Below are 20928 nucleotides of genomic sequence, written 5' to 3' on the forward strand. Positions count from 1 at the left end.
TGATTGAGTTATAGTTTAAACACTTTGAAGAGAAATATTATGAAGTGTTTATCTTTCTCATATCATCTGGTCCGAGGACCGAGGCATGATTGAGTTATAGTTTAAAAACTTTGAAGAGAAATATTATGAAGTGTTTATCTTTCTCATATCATCTGGTCCGAGGACCGAGGCATGATTGAGTTATAGTTTAAACACTTTGAAGAGAAATGTTATTATGTGTTAATTTCTCCAAAGCAGGAGGTCCGAGGACCCGTCATAGCTAAGACTCTTTTAACCACTTCAATAGATGTCAGTGTGTGTTAATTTCCCCAAAGCAGGAGGTCTGAGGACCCGTCATAGCTAAGACTCTTTTAACCACTTCAATAGATGTCAGTGTGTGTTAATTTCCCCAAAGCAGGAGGTCTGAGGACCCGACATAGCTAAGGTTCTGTTTAACCACTTCAATAGATGTCAGTGTGTGTTAATTTTCCCAAAGCAGGCGGTCCGAGGACCCGTCATAGCTAAGGTTCTGTTTAACCACTTCAATAGATGTCAGTGTGTGTTAATTTTCCCAAAGCAGGAGGTCCGAGGACCCGTCATAGCTAAGGTTCTGTTTAACCACTTCAATAGATGTCAGTGTGTGTTAATTTCCCCAAAGCAGGAGGTCCGAGGACCCGTCATAGCTATGGTTCTGTTTAACCACTTCAATGGATGTCAGTGTGTGTTAATTTCCCCAAAGCAGGAGGTCCGAGGACCCGTCATAGCTAAGACTCTTTTAACCACTTCAATAGATGTCAGTGTGTGTTAATTTCCCCAAAGCAGGAGGTCTGAGGACCCGAAATAGCTAAGGTTCTGTTTAACCACTTCAATAGATGTCAGTGTGTGTTAATTTTCCCAAAGCAGGAGGTCCGAGGACCCGTCATAGCTAAGGTTCTGTTTAACCACTTCAATAGATGTCAAGGTGTGTTAATTTCCCCAAAGCGGAGGTCCGAGGACCCGTCATAGCTATGGTTCGTTTAACCACTTCAATGGATGTCGGTGTGTGTTAATTTCCCCAAAGCAAAGAGGTCCGAGGACCCGTCATAGCTATGGTTCCGTTTTAACCACTTCAATGGATGTCAAGTGTGTGTTAATTTCCCCAAAGCATGAGGTCCGAGGACCGACATAGCTAAGGTTCCGTTTTAACCACTTCAATAGATGTCGTGTGTGTTAATTTTCCCAAAGCAGGAGGTCCGAGGACCCGTCATAGCTAAGGTTCTGTTTAACCACTTCAATAGATGTCGTTGTGTGTTAATTTCCCCAAAGGGAGGTCCGAGGACCCGTTATAGCTATGGTTCTGTTTAACCACTTCAATGGATGTCGGTGTGTGTTAATTTCCCCAAAGCAGAGGTCCGAGGACCCGTCATAGCTATGGTTCTCGTTTAACCACTTCAATGGATGTCAGCTGTGTGTTAATTTCCCAAAGCAGAGGTCCGAGGACCCGACATAGCTATGGTTCTGTTTAACCACTTCAATAGATGTCAGTGTGTGTTAATTTTCCCAAAGCAGGAGGTCCGAGGACCCGTCATAGCTAAGGTTCTGTTTAACCACTACAATAGATGTCAGTGTGTGTTAATTTCCCCAAGAAAATGAGGTCCGAGGACCCGTCATAGCTATGGTTCTCGTTTAACCACTTCAATGGATGTCAGTGTGTGTTAATTTCCCCAAAGAGGAGGTCCGAGGACCCGTCATAGCTATGGTTCCGTTTAACCACTTCAATGGATGTCGAGTGTGTGTTAATTTCCCCAGTGAGGTCCGAGGACCCGAACATAGCTAAGGTTCTGTTTAACCACTTCAATGGATGTCAGTGTGTGTTAATTTCCCCAAAGCAGGTGGTCCTTGGACCCGTCATAGCTATGTGTCGGTTTAACCTCTTCAATAGATGTCAGTGTGTGTTAATTTTCCCAAAGCAGGAGGTCCGAGGACCCGTCATAGCTAAGGTTCTCGTTTTAACCACTTTAATAGATGTCAGTGTGTGTTAATTTACCCAAAGCAGGCGAGGTCCGAGGACCCGTTATAGCTATGGTTCTCGTTTTAACCACTTCAATGGATGTCAGTGTGTGTTAATTTCCCCAAAGCAGAGGTTAGGTCCGAGGACCCGTCATAGCTATGGTTCTGTTTTAACCACTTCAATGGATGTCAAGTGTGTGTTAATTTCCCCAAAGGGAGGTCCGAGGACCCGACATAGCTAAGGTTCTCGTTTTAACCACTTCAATAGATGTCAGTGTGTTAATTTTCCCAAAGGGGAGGTCCGAGGACCCGTCATAGCTAAGGTTCGTTTAACCACTTCAATAGATGTCAGTGTGTGTTAATTTCCCCAAAGCAGAGGTCCGAGGACCCGTCATAGCTATGGTTCCGTTTAACCACTTCAATGGATGTCAGTGTGTGTTAATTTCCCCAAAGAGGTCCGAGGACCCGTCATAGCTATGGTTCCGTTTAACCACTTCAATAGATGTCATGTGTGTTAATTTCAGCAAGGAGGTCCGAGGACCCGACATAGCTAAGGTTCCGTTTAACCACTTCAATGGATGTCAAGGTGTGTTAATTTCCCCAAAGCAGAGGTCCGAGGACCCGACATAGCTAAGGTTGTTCGTTTAACCACTTCAATAGATGTCGGCGTGTGTGTTAATTTTCCCAAAGCAAGAGGTCCGAGGACCCGTCATAGCTAAGGTTCGTTTTTAACCACTTCAATAGATGTCAAGTGTGTGTTAATTTCCCCAAAGGAGGTCCGAGGACCCGTCATAGCTATGGTTCTGTTTAACCACTTCAATGGATGTCAGTGTGTGTTAATTTCCCCAAAGCAGGAGGTCCGAGGACCCGTCATAGCTATGGTTCTGTTTAACCACTTCAATAGATGTCAGTGTGTGTTAATTTCCCCAAAGCAGGAGGTCCGAGGACCCGTCATAGCTAAGGTTCTGTTTAACCACTTCAATAGATGTCAGTGTGTGTTAATTTCCCCAAAGCAGGAGGTCCGAGGACCCGACATAGCTAAGGTTCTGTTTAACCACTTCAATGGATGTCAGTGTGTGTTAATTTCCCCAAAGCAGGAGGTCTGAGGACCCGACATAGCTAAGGTTCTGTTTAACCACTTCAATAGATGTCAGTGTGTGTTAATTTTCCCAAAGCAAGAGGTCCGAGGACCCGTCATAGCTAAGGTTCTGTTTAACCACTTCAATAGATGTCAGTGTGTGTTAATTTCCCCAAAGCAGGAGGTCCGAGGACCCGTCATAGCTATGGTTCTGTTTAACCACTTCAATGGATGTCAGTGTGTGTTAATTTCCCCAAAGCAGGAGGTCCGAGGACCCGTCATAGCTAAGGTTCTGTTTAACCACTTCAATAGATGTCAGTGTGTGTTAATTTCCCCAAAGCAGGAGGTCCGAGGACCCGTCATAGCTATGGTTCTGTTTAACCACTTCAATGGATGTCAGTGTGTGTTAATTTCCCCAAAGCAAGAGGTCCGAGGACCCGACATAGCTATGGTTCCGTTTTTAACCACTTCAATAGATGTCCGATGTGTGTTAATTTTCCCAAGAAGCGAGGTCCGAGGACCCGTCATAGCTAAGGTTCTGTTTAACCACTTCAATAGATGTCAAGTGTGTGTTAATTTCCCCAAAGCAGAGGTCCGAGGACCCGTTATAGCTATGGTTCCGTTTAACCACTTCAATGGATGTCGATTGTGTGTTAATTTCCCCAAAGCAGAGGTCCGAGGACCCGTCATAGCTATGGTTCGTTTAACCACTTCAATGGATGTCGATGTGTGTTAATTTCCCCAAAGCAGAGGTCCGAGGACCCGACATAGCTAAGGTTCCGTTTAACCACTTCAATAGATGTCAGTGTGTGTTAATTTTCCCAAAGAGAGGTCCGAGGACCCGTCATAGCTAAGGTTCTGTTTAAAACCACTTCAATAGATGTCGGTGTGTGTTAATTTCCCCAAAGGTGAGGTCCGAGGACCCGTCATAGCTATGGTTCTGTTCTTAACCACTTCAATGGATGTCAGTGTGTGTTAATTTCCCCAAAGCGGGAGGTCCGAGGACCCGTCATAGCTATGGTTCCGTTTAACCACTTCAATAGATGTCAGCGTGTGTTAATTTCCCCAAAGCGGAGGTCCGAGGACCCGACATAGCTAAGGTTCCCGTTTTAACCACTTCAATGGATGTCAGTGTGTGTTAATTTCCCCAAAGCAGGAGGTCCGAGGACCCGACATAGCTAAGGTTCTGTTTAACCACTTCAATAGATGTCAGTGTGTGTTAATTTTCCCAAGCAAGAGGTCCGAGGACCTCATAGCTAAGGTTCTGTTTAACCACTTCAATGGATGTCAGTGTGCATTAATTTCCCCAAAGCAGGAGGTCCGAGGACCCGTCATAGCTATGGTTCTGTTTAACCACTTCAATGGATGTCAGTGTGTGTTAATTTCCCCAAAGCAGGAGGTCCGAGGACCCGTCATAGCTATGGTTCTGTTTAACCACTTCAATAGATGTCAGTGTGTGTTAATTTCCCCAAAGCAGGAGGTCCGAGGACCCGTCATAGCTATGGTTCTGTTTAACCACTTCAATAGATGTCAGTGTGTGTTAATTTCCCCAAAGCAGGAGGTCCGAGGACCCGACATAGCTAAGGTTCTGTTTAACCACTTCAATGGATGTCAGTGTGTGTTAATTTCCCCAAAGCAGGAGGTCCGAGGACCCGACATAGCTAAGGTTCTGTTTAACCACTTCAATAGATGTCAGTGTGTGTTAATTTTCCCAAAGCAGGAGGTCCGAGGACCCGTCATAGCTAAGGTTCTGTTTAACCACTTCAATAGATGTCAGTGTGTGTTAATTTCCCCAAAGCAGGAGGTCCGAGGACCCGTCATAGCTATGGTTCTGTTTAACCACTTCAATGGATGTCAGTGTGTGTTAATTTCCCCAAAGCAGGAGGTCCGAGGACCCGTCATAGCTATGGTTCTGTTTAACCACTTCAATAGATGTCAGTGTGTGTTAATTTCCCCAAAGCAGGAGGTCCGAGGACCCGACATAGCTAAGGTTCTGTTTAACCACTTCAATGGATGTCAGTGTGTGTTAATTTCCCCAAAGCAGGAGGTCTGAGGACCCGACATAGCTAAGGTTCTGTTTAACCACTTCAAAAGATTAGAAGATATCAATATATATACCTTCAAGGACTAGCCCCGTCGCAAATCCCCATTAAATTGTTCATATGTTGCTGCCACTTCCTCTAATGGAGGTTCAGCGAACTCGGCCACCAAATTCGCGAGGACCTGGCCCCCGTAGGAGGTACAAGGCATGTGCTTGATGTCAAAAGCCCCCGAAACCGTGCCCCATTTAGCAATCCTCCCCGTACAATCCACACTTTGTAGTATAGACCCGAGCGGAAAGCTAAGTTAGGACAACAACTGTGTGCCTCATGTAGTGACTTGCTCACATAGCAAATTGGCCACCACAATGGCTTTCCCCAGAGACTCTTACTGATGGGAGCCCAATTGTATCATATTTAACCGTTGCACTCACTATCACACAAGCTCTCCCCACAGACGGCGCCAATTGTGGGGACACAATTTTCAGACCAAGCCCAAAATGTAAGGGATCTTGGCCTAGTGAACCCTCAAAGGACAATAAATTTGTAAGAGAGTGGGTCAAAGAGCTAGGTTTTAGTGCTTGGATAACCGCTTAATATGGTTTTGGATGATGAGCCAACAAGAATTGAACCCGGTTTGTGCGAGAAAGTTGGTTCTCGGCACGAGGAGCTCGTTCTTGCGTTTATTGGATTACCATGGTTACAGGTGTTGTTGTGATTGCTATAGTGCTTTCTCTTCTCATTTTTTTTTTTTCTCTCTGGGATCTCTACCCTTATTTATATTACATCTCTCCTTTCATCCTTACCCTACATGTGGACTACATGTGGACAGTTGATGGTTTATGCTGATACTTGTCCCATCGACTTCTAAAAGTCTTCTAGGGGTGGTTGTAAGGCTGCCATAATACTGTTCTAGGTCACTTCCTCATTAATGCAAAGGTAGTACTTTCCCTTAGATATTTTTGAGCCCTTATCCCTCTTGTACATTCATGGTGCTCGTTGCTATCATTAGAACTTCCCCGAAGGTCATCTTTAATCATTAGGATCTATACTAGATTTGCGTTTGGCTTTATCCGAGGAGATAGTACTCCTCGGACTCGGACCACCCATGCTTCTCGGCCAAAACCACATGCTCTCGGCCAAATCCCAAAATCCATGACCCCACAATATATATATATATATATATATATATATATATATATATATATATATATATATATATATATATATATATATATTTTTTTTTAAAAACGTATATGTCTAATTAAAAAAGTACTAGGGATAAGCCAAATCCATTTAAAATTATATCATCTGTAAATGGGTAATTATGGCACATGTAAATTTAATAATCATGCCTAGTAAATCTTATGGGAATTCCTTATAAAAAGTTAGAAACATTTTTGAGAAAAAAAAAAGGTTAAAATACTTAATTCCAGAGATATCAATTTGTGTTTGCGGGTCGGGTTTAGGTCGTGTCGAGCCATGAGTATTCAACTATATGGGTTGACTCAAACCCAGCTTGTTTAGTAAACATGTCAGGAATCTTTAACCCAAACACGACTTGTTTATTAAATAAGTCGACCTGACCCGACCCGATACGTTTGACTCATTTAATTAACAAGTCATGTAAATGTCAATATAAATGACCCATTTAATAATTTATTTGATTATTAGGTCATACCAAACCTATATAATTTTTGTCAATTCCCATATATCTAAAATTAAAATACAATTACAACTATAAATATAATAATAAACATATAAAAACAACCATTAATTAAGTAATAAAATCAAAATAATTAATAATTAATAATTTTATAAGCTAAATGGGTCAAACAGGTTAGACGAGTTCGCATGTTGAACATGAACAAGACCCCTTTATAATACGAGTTAGCCGTATCAACCCGAATATAACTCGAACCCATTTAACCTCAACCTATAACCTGTTTATAAATGGGTTAGTCATGTCTGGTTTGCAGGTCGTTTCAGATTTTGCCACCCCTATTTAATTATTCATCTTTAAGAGAATTTATATGATAGGAAATAAATGTAGAAGACTTAAAACTTAAAAGCACGTCTCACTCCTATAAAGAGAAATGTTATGTTCATAATATTTTCATAACACTTTCTTAACAAATTTTAAGTAGCAATTTATAACTGATGAGCAAGAAAGTAATTTTAGTTGTTAGTTCAAATTAGAACAAATAACAATTTACCACTTAAGATTTGTTATAAAAATGTTGTGAACGTAGCACTTTTCTTTTCATAAAAGACTTAAACATAAAAGAAATGTGGTTAGAATGAAGTTAAGTAACTAATTTTAGTTCTAAATATATTTAAATTTATATTATTTTAATCATTAAAAAAACTTAAAAGTAATTGATTTTAGTTCCTAACAAACTTAAAAATAATCACTTTTAGTCCCAATGGAGTGATAATGTTTATGTTTTTAGTTTAATTACGTCATTTAATGAACTAATCACTTTGAATTTTATAGTAATGCTACTTTTATAACATTTTTACAATATTTCACGATAAATCCTAAGTAGTAAGTTGTTAATGGTACTTTAAAAAACAATGTCAGTGATGAACTCAACATTTCACAACGTTTATGCACCTGAAGTATAGAGTAATTTCTAAAAACAAAAGAGTTTTTGCTTAAATCAATTTACATTTATCATGGTAAAGAATCATTTTACAATAAACTTTTTTTAACTTATCTTTAACCATTAATCTATTATTATAAAATATATATTAAATAAATGAATGTCCTATATTAATGGTAAAAAAATATGTATATATATGATATATATAATAAATAAATAGGAGGAGGGAGATTATGTAAAAAAAAAAAAAAGAGGGGAGAAAGAAAGAGCTTGTGTGCATAAATTTATTTTTACTGCAAAAAAAAAAAAGAAAAAAAAAATTTCTCCCTAAAATGAATGAAACTATATTATGAGAGACCATGACTATTCAATATTCATAATTCACAAGCAAATAAGGTCTCGTTTGATACACCCACTGAAACACATGTTTTTAATTTTTAAATAACATTACATGTATTTTCACACACTTTTTCATCTACACTTATTTCCACACATGTTTTCAAATATATATTTTCAATTTTTAAGTGCATGTACCAAACACCCCCCTAAGATTTTCTGTTTCACTACCATGATGGCTCAAGCCGGATAATCAAACGGTAGAGGAGATACAAAGGAAGAATTCATTAGATCAGGGCGTACAAAACCATAGTTGCGAAGCACCTGATTGTCTGCGAAATTCAAAGCCTTTTGCATTTCAATCCAACACGTGTCCCCAACGTACATAGGATTATGGTTCCCATTACATTGCTGACACCCGGTGAAATGCGTGACAAAGGGCCTCCACCTCTTCTTATATCCAGCGTCTTCCAGATATGGCTCCCTCAACTTAGCATAATACTCGCTGAGTTTCTCTGCGTGTCTCCTCCTTAACTTGGGCTCCCATATCTCAACCTCTTTGTACCCCTCGCTGATGTTATCATATGTTTTCACTATTTCTACCCAGTACCCTTGAAAGTAGTACTCGTTCTCTACGTAAGTCTTGTTCCCCCATTTGTCTTTTTTCTTAAATAGTAAATAAATCAAAGCCGACTGGTCATCTGACTGTGGGTATGTCTTGTCTTTAAAAGTTGATAACTGGATCTGGCCCCATTTCTTGTAGTTTGGGCTATTTGGGCCCATTTCAGCCCAATCATTCACCAAGTCCATGGACCATTGACAATTCCTAATCATGAACACTCCCGCATTAAGGCTCGTACTACTCTTGTTACCTTTATCCTCGTAGACCAAATTGGGCCAACCATAAACAACCAGATTATGGTCCTTGTACCTGTCCAGTGAACAAGTAAGTAAGTTAATTCGAGTTGAGAGAATGAAAAAAATATTAAAAAAAATGTAATAATTATATTATTAGAAATAATAAAAATGGACATTTCAACTATTGAAGTAATTGGGGTTATGACATATTTAAGTGGTAGAAAAATATAGAGTAAAATGTAAAATTGACCCTTTAAATTTTTTTCAGATTTTGTTTAAGTCCTTTAACTTTGCTTTTGTTTATTTTTGTCTAACTTTCAAGTGTATTAAACTAAGGCTTTTCTATCAACTTTTTTTATATATTGTGGTTAATTTTTAAATTTTATAAATTTTTCTTCAAAATTTTTTAATTAAAAAAACTAAATAAATGATTGAAATATATTTTCCAATTTTTTTTTTCCAAAATATTTTAACAAAAGTTAACAGAAATGTTTTAATTGAATAAATTTGAAACTTATAAAACTGAAATGAATGAAAGTAAAATTAGAGAACTGAAATAAAATTTGAAAGAAGTTAGAGAATCAGTTTTGCATTTTAGCCAAAATATGTATATATGACTGACCTTAATTAATGTATTGACGACTCATAGCCGACCCGAAAAACAAGAGCAGTTCTAAGACTACAAATTATTTCACAACTTTTTGTCATAACTCTAACGTGACAGATTGTGAGTGGTTAACTATTACTTACGAATGGACCCACTATTTTTTTTTTACTAATCACACTCTGTAACGTCACAATTGTGCAAAAAGTTGTGAAAAATTACGTAATTCTAGATTTTTCCCAAAAACAATGTTGTTGTACCTGTGTAATGGAACCTTAAATTCCATATCAGTGAATACCGCGTCGGAATCAATCCACCAAATCCATTCAACCTCTGGGTGGGCTAGCATGGCGGCCCGGACTACCGGAAATTTGGCCCAATAAGAGTCCATCTTGGGGTGCAAGTAAGCGTTGTTGTAGAAAATATCGTAGCCGTGGATTCGACAATAGTCAACCTTGTTCTTGAAAAGCCTTAACAACAAATGATCACCGATTGGGTTCTCACAAGGCAACGGTTGTGATCCCGTGACAACTAGGATGCGATCACGTGCTCCTGCAGCAAATGATGGGTGTTGCTTCAGCCAATCACTTCTCTTCTCGTCCCAGTTCTTCATTGGTTTCTCAATCGAGTAGCTCAGTCCAGGGTTGTCATAAAACGATTTCTCAGGTGGGTCGCAGAGTTCATGTGCAGCACAATTTGGTGAACCAACAACCCCATCTGGTTCAAGTTGAGGTTCGCTTTTGGCTTTGGTGAAAGGAGAGTGAATGATAGGGATGGGGCTATAGAAGGATGATAAGGTCCAAAGGTGTAGAAGAAGAAGAAAAAGTACTAAACTAAGAAAGAGAAATGTATTGGCGAGACAGACACATGTTGTGGATTTCGCCATGGGATGTGAGGGGGTTTGGGAACTGAGAACAATCTTAAACAAGAGGAGGCCATGTTAAAAAATGGAGTTTTTAAGTCGCCTAATATGGGAGATTTCAGTGTATCAATGACTTGCCTATATATGGGAGATTTATAGGTATCAATGAGTTTCTACTTTCTAATATGTACACTGCCAGTTATGGTAGAGGTTTTATGGAGACATAAAAAATTCTGTGTGGCTGCATTTTGTAGCTAGTAGGGTTTTATGGTAGCTTCGGCCAGCCACATTTACCAAGCTGTACTAGCCAAATCATAGTGTCTACGTTAATATATTTTAGACTGACTTATCGTACCAACAAGCTTTCATAGCTCAGTTGGTTAGAGCACCCGTTTAGTAAGCGGGAGGTCTTGAGTTCAACTCTCAATGAAAGCACAAGTTGATTTCTTTTTTTACTTCTTCAATAAAAAAGCACAATTCAGCAGAGGTACGATCCTATAGAACAGATCAAAGCACATCTCAGCATAGGTGACGCAGGATCTTTCCTATAATTTTGTCAAAATTATTGCACGGTCAAACCTACACATCTAATAGAGATGTCCATAACCGCAAGACTCATCCATGATCCCTCACAACACAAGTAGAAGTAAGCTTTTCACTCTCTCTCTTTTGGTACCCTTACTTTTACCCAAAATTTGCTCAATAACATCCCAATAGAAACTTTTAATTCATTATTTTTGAATTCAGAAATCATTTGTAAAAATACAGATTACATATTTAGCTTCAATAGGTGGGTATCACCCAATTCCATTTTTCCTATTCTGCTGAAAATGAATTATCAAATCTCACAGAGGGTTCAATGCATAAATTTACATTAAGCGGATGGCAGGAGAGAACCTTACTCCACTGCGATCTTATTATCTAGATCTATTTGACTATCTATAAAGTAACAACAACTGTAGACCTCACCAACTAGGCTAACTTGCCCATCTTCTTGGGATTCACTGTGAACAACCTTGAAGATCACGCCATCGGAGATAAACTAACCCTGCCCGATAATGAGTGTAGGCTCCAGCAACTACTAGCACATGAAATAGTTGGTGGCTTTGCCCTGCAATGTCGAATTTCCCAGGCATCCATCGTTCAGGAATCCTTGTGGCATAAACCACTGCTCCAAGACCATAGAAAGCCCCCATCAGCAGCTCATATCCAGTTGTGTGGAGAACCTCAGGTTGGCCCCAGAACAAGATAAGCTTGTGCAGGATTGGTGCTACCCCAGAGAAACCCATGCCACAAAAGAGACTTGCACGAACGGTGCGGAACTTAGGGGTTTGAAAGACTGGCAGGAGAGAAAACAAAACTGTAGTAATTCCCAAGAGAGTTATAAATCCCAAGTAGAGGTTACAGAAGAAGGGGCTGCACATGAAGGAGTAGTAGACAGGAGGAAAGAAGGAGGTAGATATAAGGGCAGCAATTCCAGCATAATCAAGCCTGAGAAGGATGTATGATAGGCGCTCAGAGTGGCAAGAAAGGAGGTGGCAAGTGCTGCTAGATAGCAAGCAAAACATGGCCCCACCTAAGAATGCAAAAAATGGCCACCGCGTGATTGGTCTAACCAGCAAGGGTGCTACAATGTTTTCCACGTCTTCCTTCATGCTACGCTGCATTTGATCAGAAACATAATGAAGACATTAGCTGCATGAAGCTTTAGAAAATAAGTCAATCCATCATAAGAAAAAAAAAAAAAAGATTATATGACTCAAAATTATTTCAATTGTTTATACTATCAATCGAACAAGAAATTGGATATTGTCAGTTATGATCTTCCTCTGTAAAATACACACTCACCAAGAATCTATTAAAATCTCGAATGTTGGAACATTGTTTCCAAAAGGAAATTTTAGAAAATTTTTCCCTAAACAATTGTGTAAACTAGCGATGTGAAAATTTGGTTTAGAAAAAGAATAAAGGATCCCAATGTAGAATGCATTAAACAAAAAGGCTGATTTTATAAGGACTTATATGCAGTCGGTGGCAGCATTACAAAAGAATCACATCCAACAAAAAATCATGAACTAACAGCATCAATGAGTTTCAACTGTAGATCTTAAGATACTTAATTCTATGTTCTGATGACATTCATTAAGTACCTTGCTACATGCATGATCAACCCTGCCATTTCTGAAAATAAGGTATGACATGGTAATAATTGTCTGTTCAATGAAAATAAAGATATACCAAACCATTTCTTTAATGAAACGCTAAGATACAATTTTACTTGAAGCTCATTATCATTTGTTGGCACTTACTAGCCTTCCTTCACACTGCTCTGTTGATAAATATAGAGTCGGATAAGGCCAAAAATTCTATGACACATATAATGTCTTTGGTGGGGAAGCTCCAAAAAATAAAGTTCACACAGGTGCCAAAACTACATTTCCAATAGACCACCAAAAACAAAATAAGTCTTACACAATGTTGAACATCACTGATTATTTTTCTTTTTCCTTATTTTTTTCCTTTAAAAATCATGGACATCACCAAATCTTTAACATTGAAGTCTCAGGAAAACTACAAGCCACATCCATCTACACAACTTCATGGAATTGTGCAATTGTGTTACTTCAAAATGGATGGCATATTGATGAGAAATATATCAAGAAGTGAGGCAATCATAACAGACATGCATTACTAGGATACATATTGCTTTTTTTTCTTTGGCTGAACTAGGATTCATATTCCAACTTAAACCACTACTTCTACTACATGATCAATGATCAACTCTGTATTTTCTATCTATTGATTGATGACTCAACACATTTACCCAGGGACTGTAATAACCATGCTATTTCAAGCAGCTAAAAGTCATAGCTTCGAAATTTCAATTTCTCTCACAGATGATGTAACTTCTTTCTTGAAGCTTCAATTCACCATCAAATAGTCTTTAACTAGTACCATAACAACTTCTCATTGACACAACCATCTATTCCTTTTTAGGATAACACCATCTCAATTAGACTGCCTAATCTTATCATCATGTAAAACTACACTTGATTTCTGAATGAGTTCAAAAACTACATATCATAGACTCAGAATATGGCTGGAATTGATTACGGAGTCTTAAGTAATTTAAAGTCCAAGGAATTAAAAGACTGGTAATAAAAATGTGTACAAGATACTACAAAAATTAGTTGGCTAGAGGATATTACATAATAAACACCAAGAGACAAGGAATACTACGCAAATAATGAACATTATAAAAATGCATGATGAACCAAGAAAAATCAGAAAGAAATTGTTTGCAAATTACTGCCATAAAGCCAATGTTAGAAGGACTTGATGAACAAACATAAACAACCTTCCAATTTGTTAAAATCAATCATGAAATAAGTAGTAACCATTTAAGATTATCATAGCATCCAAGCATTGAGGTGTGGGGTGGGGGGGGGGGGGGAGAGAAGCATTACCAAAACACAAACATCTGTATAGTTGCCACTGGAAAATCGCTCAGGCAAACAATTATATAGGAGTTCCATAACATGCCAACCCGAGAGTGATGGAAGAATATCCATTGAAGGCAATGTAGTCTTTACCTCCTCCCTAAGTTTGTGCAGATCAGGCATGTTGGGCAAGGAAGGGAGGCATGTCATAAGTTCCGCATGCAGTTTGTGCAGGTCAGCCTTTTTTAGAACATCAGGAAAATGTTGTAGAGAGTGAAGATCAATACTTGGAACCTTTGTCGCAGTGTATATGGTCAGGGAAAGGAAGAGGAAGAACCCAATCAAATGCCTGTAAAGGAAGTATATGCTTAATGACGAGAACGTTTAGAGGAGCTCAGAATCTTTTTATCTTTTGAACCATGTATTGAGCAACAATCATTTAACAGCCTATATATAAGTAAAGAGGATGCAGCACATACATGTTATAGAGAGAAAACAAATCAAACAACAATTTAGCCTAACAACATAGATACACCTAACCAAATATAGTACCAAAGTCAAAACTATGTTTGCCTAATTGTTAACAAGAAGTCTTAAAATGTAGCACTTTTTTTCTTAGTTTGGTAAAGTCACTCATTTACTAAAGGAACACATCAAACCAAATAATAAAGTTAAAATCAAATTACAGAATTTACTTGGTTTATAGGTAAATACAATTCACCCATCCCTAAATATTGATCCCATGATCAACTTTGAGGAAAATGCTTGTCAATCAACACATATCTTCCTTATGTTTACCCTTCAAGAAAATAGAAGAAAGAAAACTCTTTTTTACATAAATCCTTTTCCCAGCAACTCCCAATTCCAAACAAGAAGATTACACACATATAAAGAAGTTTGGATTTGTTTACTGAATGGACTAATCCGCATTCAAATGAAATGAACCTATAACACTTCATAGGTTCTAACATTTATTTTTTTATTGGTAAGTTACAAATGCACCGAACGGTTTTTGAACCCACAACTTTCATAGGTTCTAACTGTCATCATAACCCAAAGTCCACATAACTTTGAGGTCAATGCTTCTCAATTTGCACATATCTTCATTTGTTTTCCATGCCAAAAAAAAAAAAAAAAAATTTTAAATCCTTGTCCCAGCTACTCCCATTTCAAACAAGAAGATTACATACTAAAATACTTCTTTCTACATATATGTCCAGACCAACCAACAGATTTCCATTAAAATCACATAATGAATAATCCATTTACTCTTTCAAAGAAAATAGAAGGAACAGTAGGCCTTACGTCCAAACGTTTAGTGTCTCATTGTGAATGGTGAACATGCTAAGCAAGATCTGCTTCAATGGCCATTCAGGGCGGTAATGGCCCACAATGAACTCATTGTCCTTCAAATACGCAGGCAATGAGTGGTACTCAACCAGCTGGTATTTCACCTTCTTCCAAAATCTCTTCCCTTTCCCCTCCTTTGAAGAATGTGTTGGAGAATTCTCCATTGCTTCAGAGGAAGCTTTCATTTCCTCACCATTTCGAAGACCTTCACTCATCCTTTGATTGACCCAAATACACAAAAAAAAAAAAAAAAAAAAATAATAATAACAGTAATAAATAATAACATATAAAAAAATAAAAATAAAAAACCCCCACAAAAACCCAATTTTAAATATTTATCACCAAGATCAGCATAATACAGCAACCCAGCTTAGTTTCAATAAAAGATTTTCATTCTTTTCAAATAAAAGAACCCCGAAAAAGAAAAAAAATGTTTTTCTTTTTAGTTGGTCTCCTAATAAAGCAAATAATGGACATACAATTGAAAAGAACAGAAATTGAAGAAATGAGGCAAGCAAGTAAAACCCAGATGAGGAAAAATGAAAAGAAAAGAAAAACACCTGAAATTGAAGAAGTAGCAGCAGCTGAGAATGATGACCCAGAAGAAGATTCTTCAGCTGCTTCAATTATATTTGTTATATATTGTTCATATAACAAATATAAACGAATTTTCAAGGCTTAGAAAACCAGCAGTACCTTCAAGAGGAAAACGGCAAAAAGATGATTAGAATTAGGAGACAAAGAAAGCGGAAGAAAGTACGGAAAAATCTATGAATGGTAAAGTATATGGGTTTGATTAGTAGTTGATACTTTTTGGCGGTCCGGAAATACCCACAAAGAAATGTTTTTTTTTTGACGTAAATAACTACGGCAAGTGTTTATAAAAGAAAAAGAGAGATTCTTTTGAAGAGATGCGAAGATGCCACGATCTCTGGGAATATGTGGCGACATACAAAATTTGATGCCAATGTTTGCGTAATGCCTATTAACAATTTGCATAGTGCTTTTTTGTGGACCCATCCTTAAGGCGGGCTATTTATTTGGTTGTTGTTGTTGTTTTTTTTTTGTTTTTTTGAGGTGTATAGTTTCAATTTTAGAACAGGGTAGTGATGTTTCTGTTAAAAATAAAAATTGATGTTAATTTTTTTTGAGATAGTTTTAATTTTTGAGATAGTTTTAATTTTTTTGAGATAGTTTTTTTTTTTTTTTTGAGGTGTATAGTTTCAATTTTAGAACAGGGTAGTGATGTTTCTGTTAAAAATAAAAATTGATGTTAAATTTTTTATTTTTTTGAGATAGTTTTAATTTTTGGCTCCATTTTTTATTATAACTCTTTATTATTAAATCAAACTATTAAACGGTTTTTGGTGTAGACGGAAATTGAATCTCATATCTTTTATTCAACCATAAGAGATTTTACCAATTAAGATAACTGAAAGCTATAAATTTATGTTAATTGAATTATAAGGCTGTTGACAATTAATTTATTTGTTTTATGTATTTGTTAAATGATAAAGACAAAAAGTGGACTTAAGCTAATAATCTAGTTAAAAAATATAAATAAATAGAAGCCTTATAATTTAATTGATTGACATGTTTTGACATTTCTAACCATGACATCTATGATTTATATCTCTCATTTCTCAACTATCGAATTATTAAAAAAAAATTGCCAAAAAATACTGTGGATTGGAACTTTGGCTGTGGCTCTATTTGTTTGATGAAAAACTTTATGTGAAAGTGGTCTTTTGTGTTCTATTTGGAAATATTAGGTAAAAAAATGGTTCAATTGAAAACTAACTCTTGACTTCTCTTATATTGTCCAGCATGAAATAGAGTTATTTTTCACTAAATTGTTTTGGAAAATATCAGTAAATAAGGGAAGTCAACTTATCAACAAAAAAATAATAATAACAAGAGAAGTCAAAGAAAAGTTTTCCAACTTATTCTAAGATTGCTGCTAAACATACAAAAATGAGATAAATTTCTAGAAAATGTTGATTTTTAAACAAATGAAAATATCTTCATGGTCACACACCTAGCAGAATGAAATATACTTCCTGCAAGAGAAAGAAGAGAGCAAATTACCCATTGCAAATGTTAACAAGCACTACCCAAAGCTATATTTTCCTCTTCTCTCACTCACTTTCCTCTCTACCTTGCCGCTTGATTTCAACTAAAATAGTTCTGCTTTGATATTGATCACGTTTATATAATTTTACTGTCGATATTTATGTTACTTTGCTAATCTCTTTTGCTTGACCGTGCTGGACACTTCTTATTACATTATGAGAAATAATTGAGCATGTATGCTTTGTTTTGCTACACTTTTTTACATTGATTTGAAGCATTGCTGGACTCTTCGTAGCCTTGCTGGACATGATCATTTAGTATGTTGCACTCTTTGAATCTTGTCAACTTAACCCTGCTAGACATATTCATTTGAACTTTACTAAACACATTTGATTACCATTTCTAGATACTTTTTTAAAGTTCTATAAAAAAAATAGTATATTGCATTCACTAAACGCATCATCCTAGCTTTGCCGGAGGAATTAACAAGACTTTGTTGAACGTGTTTTTTTTTTACTCTCCCCTCTTGTTCTCATTCTTACTAAACACACTGGATTGTTTTGGTAGCCCATGTGAGTGAACCAATGTGATTCTTCTCTTTTCTTCCCATGATTTGAGTGTATATTTAACTTGTCACCACTATAAATCTCTAATTGGCAAGCTGCATGTAATATTGTCAAAATTATTTTGGAATTGATTTTAATGTTGTTGAGGTTACTGTTGGAAGTCTGGTATTACCACTAGATATCCAGTTTTGTACTCGTATTATCACTTGTAAGAAAATAGAGTAAATACCTCCATATGATCATATACTTGCTTGTTCCACGTTGTAAACCATACCTCTATAGCTTGAACAGTTTGTTGCTCATGGTGGTGCTTGCTATTAGAGCAAGTCACACAACGTCCACGGCCTAAGATCCATAGGACAAAACCCAAAAACATGAGAGTATGGTGGAAAGAAAAAAGAGGTTCATGAGTTATATAGATGAGAGAGGTTACAGTGTTACACCCTTTTGTAACCCATTCTCATGTAACTTATGTTACATGAAATTAATCCCATTAAATGTGGCTAGTCAAATGTCATGCCCACTAATGGGTAACTTTCCAAATTCTAACACCACTAGAAGCCTATGGTTTACTTAGACACCACCATACCATATCACAACTAACATCAAAGCCGTTGGATCTCTTACGTACTCTTCTTGTTGGATACTCTAGGATCTAACTACCTCCATCAAGGAAAAGTTCTTTAGTTTAGTTCCCTACATTGTCGATTTTCTTTTCTACATCATTCTTTATCTTCTTTTACTTATTAATTACATTATTTTATTGTTAAAGAGTAAGCACAACTATAGCAACCAACGGTGATCCATTGACATGAGTTCTAGACTCGACTATCCCCTCAAACTTGGTTTTAATTATTAACATGTTAAGTCACGACACGTGTTAGTGCAACAAAAAGACCCTAACTGTCGTAATCAATCCAAGCTTTAAGCATTGCATAAAAGAACTAATAGAAGATATCAGGCAAACATTTGAGCTTGGATTTGCTCATAAGTCATAAGTGAACGAGTCATCATTGACTCGAGCAGGTGATATGTTCTTGAAGCATTTACGCGTGTTGCTTTTAATTTGTGTGCCTTTAGGGTGGCTACAAATTACGATAGGGACAATATCATAATTTAGTCGGTAGGACATTGTCTTTCGATTTCAATTTGTGATGAAAACGTAAGCAATATGACTATAGAGTTTTAGATAAGAAAGAGTTGATTTTGTTGACTTTTTTTTTTTTTTTTTAACATGGCCCAACTTTTGCAATTTTTAGGTAATGGGCTTTTGTTGTCTAGTTTCATTCGTTTTAGATTTGGAGTTAACTGTGAAGGAAGCTGTGTTTCATGTATTCTATATAAACCTTCCCACCGATTGTAAAAGTATGCAAGTGAAATAAGAAACAGGAGTACGTAAATGTAGTGGGGTGGGTAGGGGTGAGTAGCCAATCCACCGACTCAACCCAACCCGTCGGGTTGGGTTAGTATCTAAGGGTTGATGGATTGGATTGAGTTATGAAATTTTTTTTAATAGTGGGTTGGATTCAAGAAAGTCAATACCGTACTGGATGCTGTACCGCTTTGGCCACTGGTACGATATATTTCGGATACCGGTCAATACCGGTGTACCGTTTCAAGTTTACCGCTATTTTATATATTTAATACACACACACACACACACACACACACACACACAAAATCTCTATTTACCATAAAACATTGCCTCAAAAATCTCTGATTACAATAAAATATTATTTCAATTGTTCATTGCATATAAAGAAAACAAAAACACAATATAAAAAAAAAATTTAATTATTCATTACATACAAAGAAAACAAATAATACAAATAATTAAGTTATATATATAATGCATGGGATGGATCGGGTTTATATATATAGTTAACAATGAAAATAATACAAATAGTATTTTCACTTATTTTAAAATTATGGTCAACTTCGTGTTAAGAGAAATTTTTTTCTTTCTAATTTTCTTATGGACCAAACGTGTGAAAATATTTTATCATTAAAAAATATTTTACATAGAAAACAAATGCAAACCTCTCGAATTAAAAAAAAAAAAAAGTTAGCAAAGTATCAGCACAAGAATATCCCCTTCAGCACAAGAATATCCACAAGAATATTCCCTTTAGTAAACTATCAACCACTGTAGTGTTCAGAAAAGAAGGCCCAAGATTATGTACAAAGACAAGAAGAACAACAAACAACAAAACAAGACACATCTTCGCCATCTCTCTTCGGACTGGCAGGTGAGGTGAACCCATCTTCACTTCCATTCCCATCTTCACCTTATTCACCTCCGAACTCCATCTTCACTTTTGATACAAAAAAAAAAAAAAAAACCATACTACTCTTCTTCTTAGTTTCTTGGCTACTTAGTTGTGTTTGTGTGCACTTCATCTTTATGTTCTTCTTCTTATTCTACTATTTACCCAGATGAGAATTGTACCCACCAATGACCAATGGCTGCATCATCATCATCTTTGGTGAGCATAGAAGCCTCCTTTTTTTGAAAATCTCAAAGGCTTTATTTTTTGCTGTTGTTTGTTTCGGTCTGGTATTCATTTTTCGGCCGGTACGTAGCCAGTACGGCCGGTATTTTTTCCAGTACGAAATAGGGGGTGTACCTGTACCGGTGCACTGGCTGGTACGGTATGTACCGACCGGTACGGTACAGTACGGTATCATCTTCACTGGTTAGGTTAGGTTCCGGTCATAACAATCATAACCCGCTTAATTTGACTCGACCCACCTATATATTTAAAACTTAAATTATATATATATATATATATATATATATTATATATTTACAAATATATTATATAATTAATAATTTTTATTTAATTTTTTCCCCTGTTCGGCTCTTCCTATATAAAACTCAATTATCTCGCAAACCTTAACAATCTTATTTCTCTTTATATTGCCTCCTACTCCTACTCCTATTTGTTTATAACTGAGTTGGGATACTAGTTCTTGTATATTTTATTTATCAACTCAATTAGATATATTTTGTTTATAATTAAGTTGAAATACTAGTTGTAGGGGTAAAGGGCATAGAAAAGGATATTGGGCCGTGGGCCATGTCCGAGAACATTAAGTCGTCTGAGGACAGGTGGACATTAACAAGGACGTACAAATTAGTAAGTTG

At 36.8% G+C, this 20928-nt stretch overlaps 2 protein-coding genes and 1 non-coding gene across 4 annotated transcripts; 1 reads left to right on the plus strand and 2 right to left on the minus strand.

The window, feature by feature from the left end:
* Positions 1–8244: 8244 nt before the first annotated feature.
* LOC142626362 (glycosyltransferase 6-like) lies at positions 8245–10382 on the minus strand. The gene is made up of 2 exons (XM_075800184.1): positions 9737–10382; positions 8245–8951 (listed from the first exon to the last, which is right to left on the minus strand). The coding sequence occupies exons 1-2, from the start codon at positions 10373–10375 to the stop codon at positions 8268–8270; spliced, it is 1323 nt and encodes a 440-aa protein (XP_075656299.1). The 5' UTR covers positions 10376–10382; the 3' UTR covers positions 8245–8267.
* A 330-nt stretch (positions 10383–10712) lies between these two features.
* Positions 10713–10786, plus strand: TRNAT-AGU (transfer RNA threonine (anticodon AGU)). The gene has a single exon. It is a non-coding gene; the product is annotated as a tRNA-Thr (tRNA).
* A 259-nt stretch (positions 10787–11045) lies between these two features.
* Positions 11046–15842, minus strand: LOC142625976 (heptahelical transmembrane protein 4-like). 2 transcript variants are annotated; one of them, XM_075799734.1, is made up of 4 exons: positions 15702–15842; positions 15097–15357; positions 13945–14140; positions 11046–12012 (listed from the first exon to the last, which is right to left on the minus strand). In XM_075799734.1, exons 2-4 carry the CDS (start codon positions 15354–15356, stop codon positions 11353–11355), a joined length of 1116 nt encoding a protein of 371 aa, XP_075655849.1. In that variant the 5' UTR covers position 15357; positions 15702–15842; the 3' UTR covers positions 11046–11352. The 2 variants fall into 2 exon arrangements, with proteins under 2 accessions (XP_075655849.1, XP_075655848.1); XM_075799733.1 differs by having other exon boundaries at positions 13819–14140.
* Positions 15843–20928: the final 5086 nt, after the last annotated feature.

This window comes from Castanea sativa, chromosome 2 (assembly GCF_040712315.1).
Source record: "Castanea sativa cultivar Marrone di Chiusa Pesio chromosome 2, ASM4071231v1".
NCBI classification, from domain to species: Eukaryota; Viridiplantae; Streptophyta; class Magnoliopsida; order Fagales; family Fagaceae; genus Castanea; species Castanea sativa.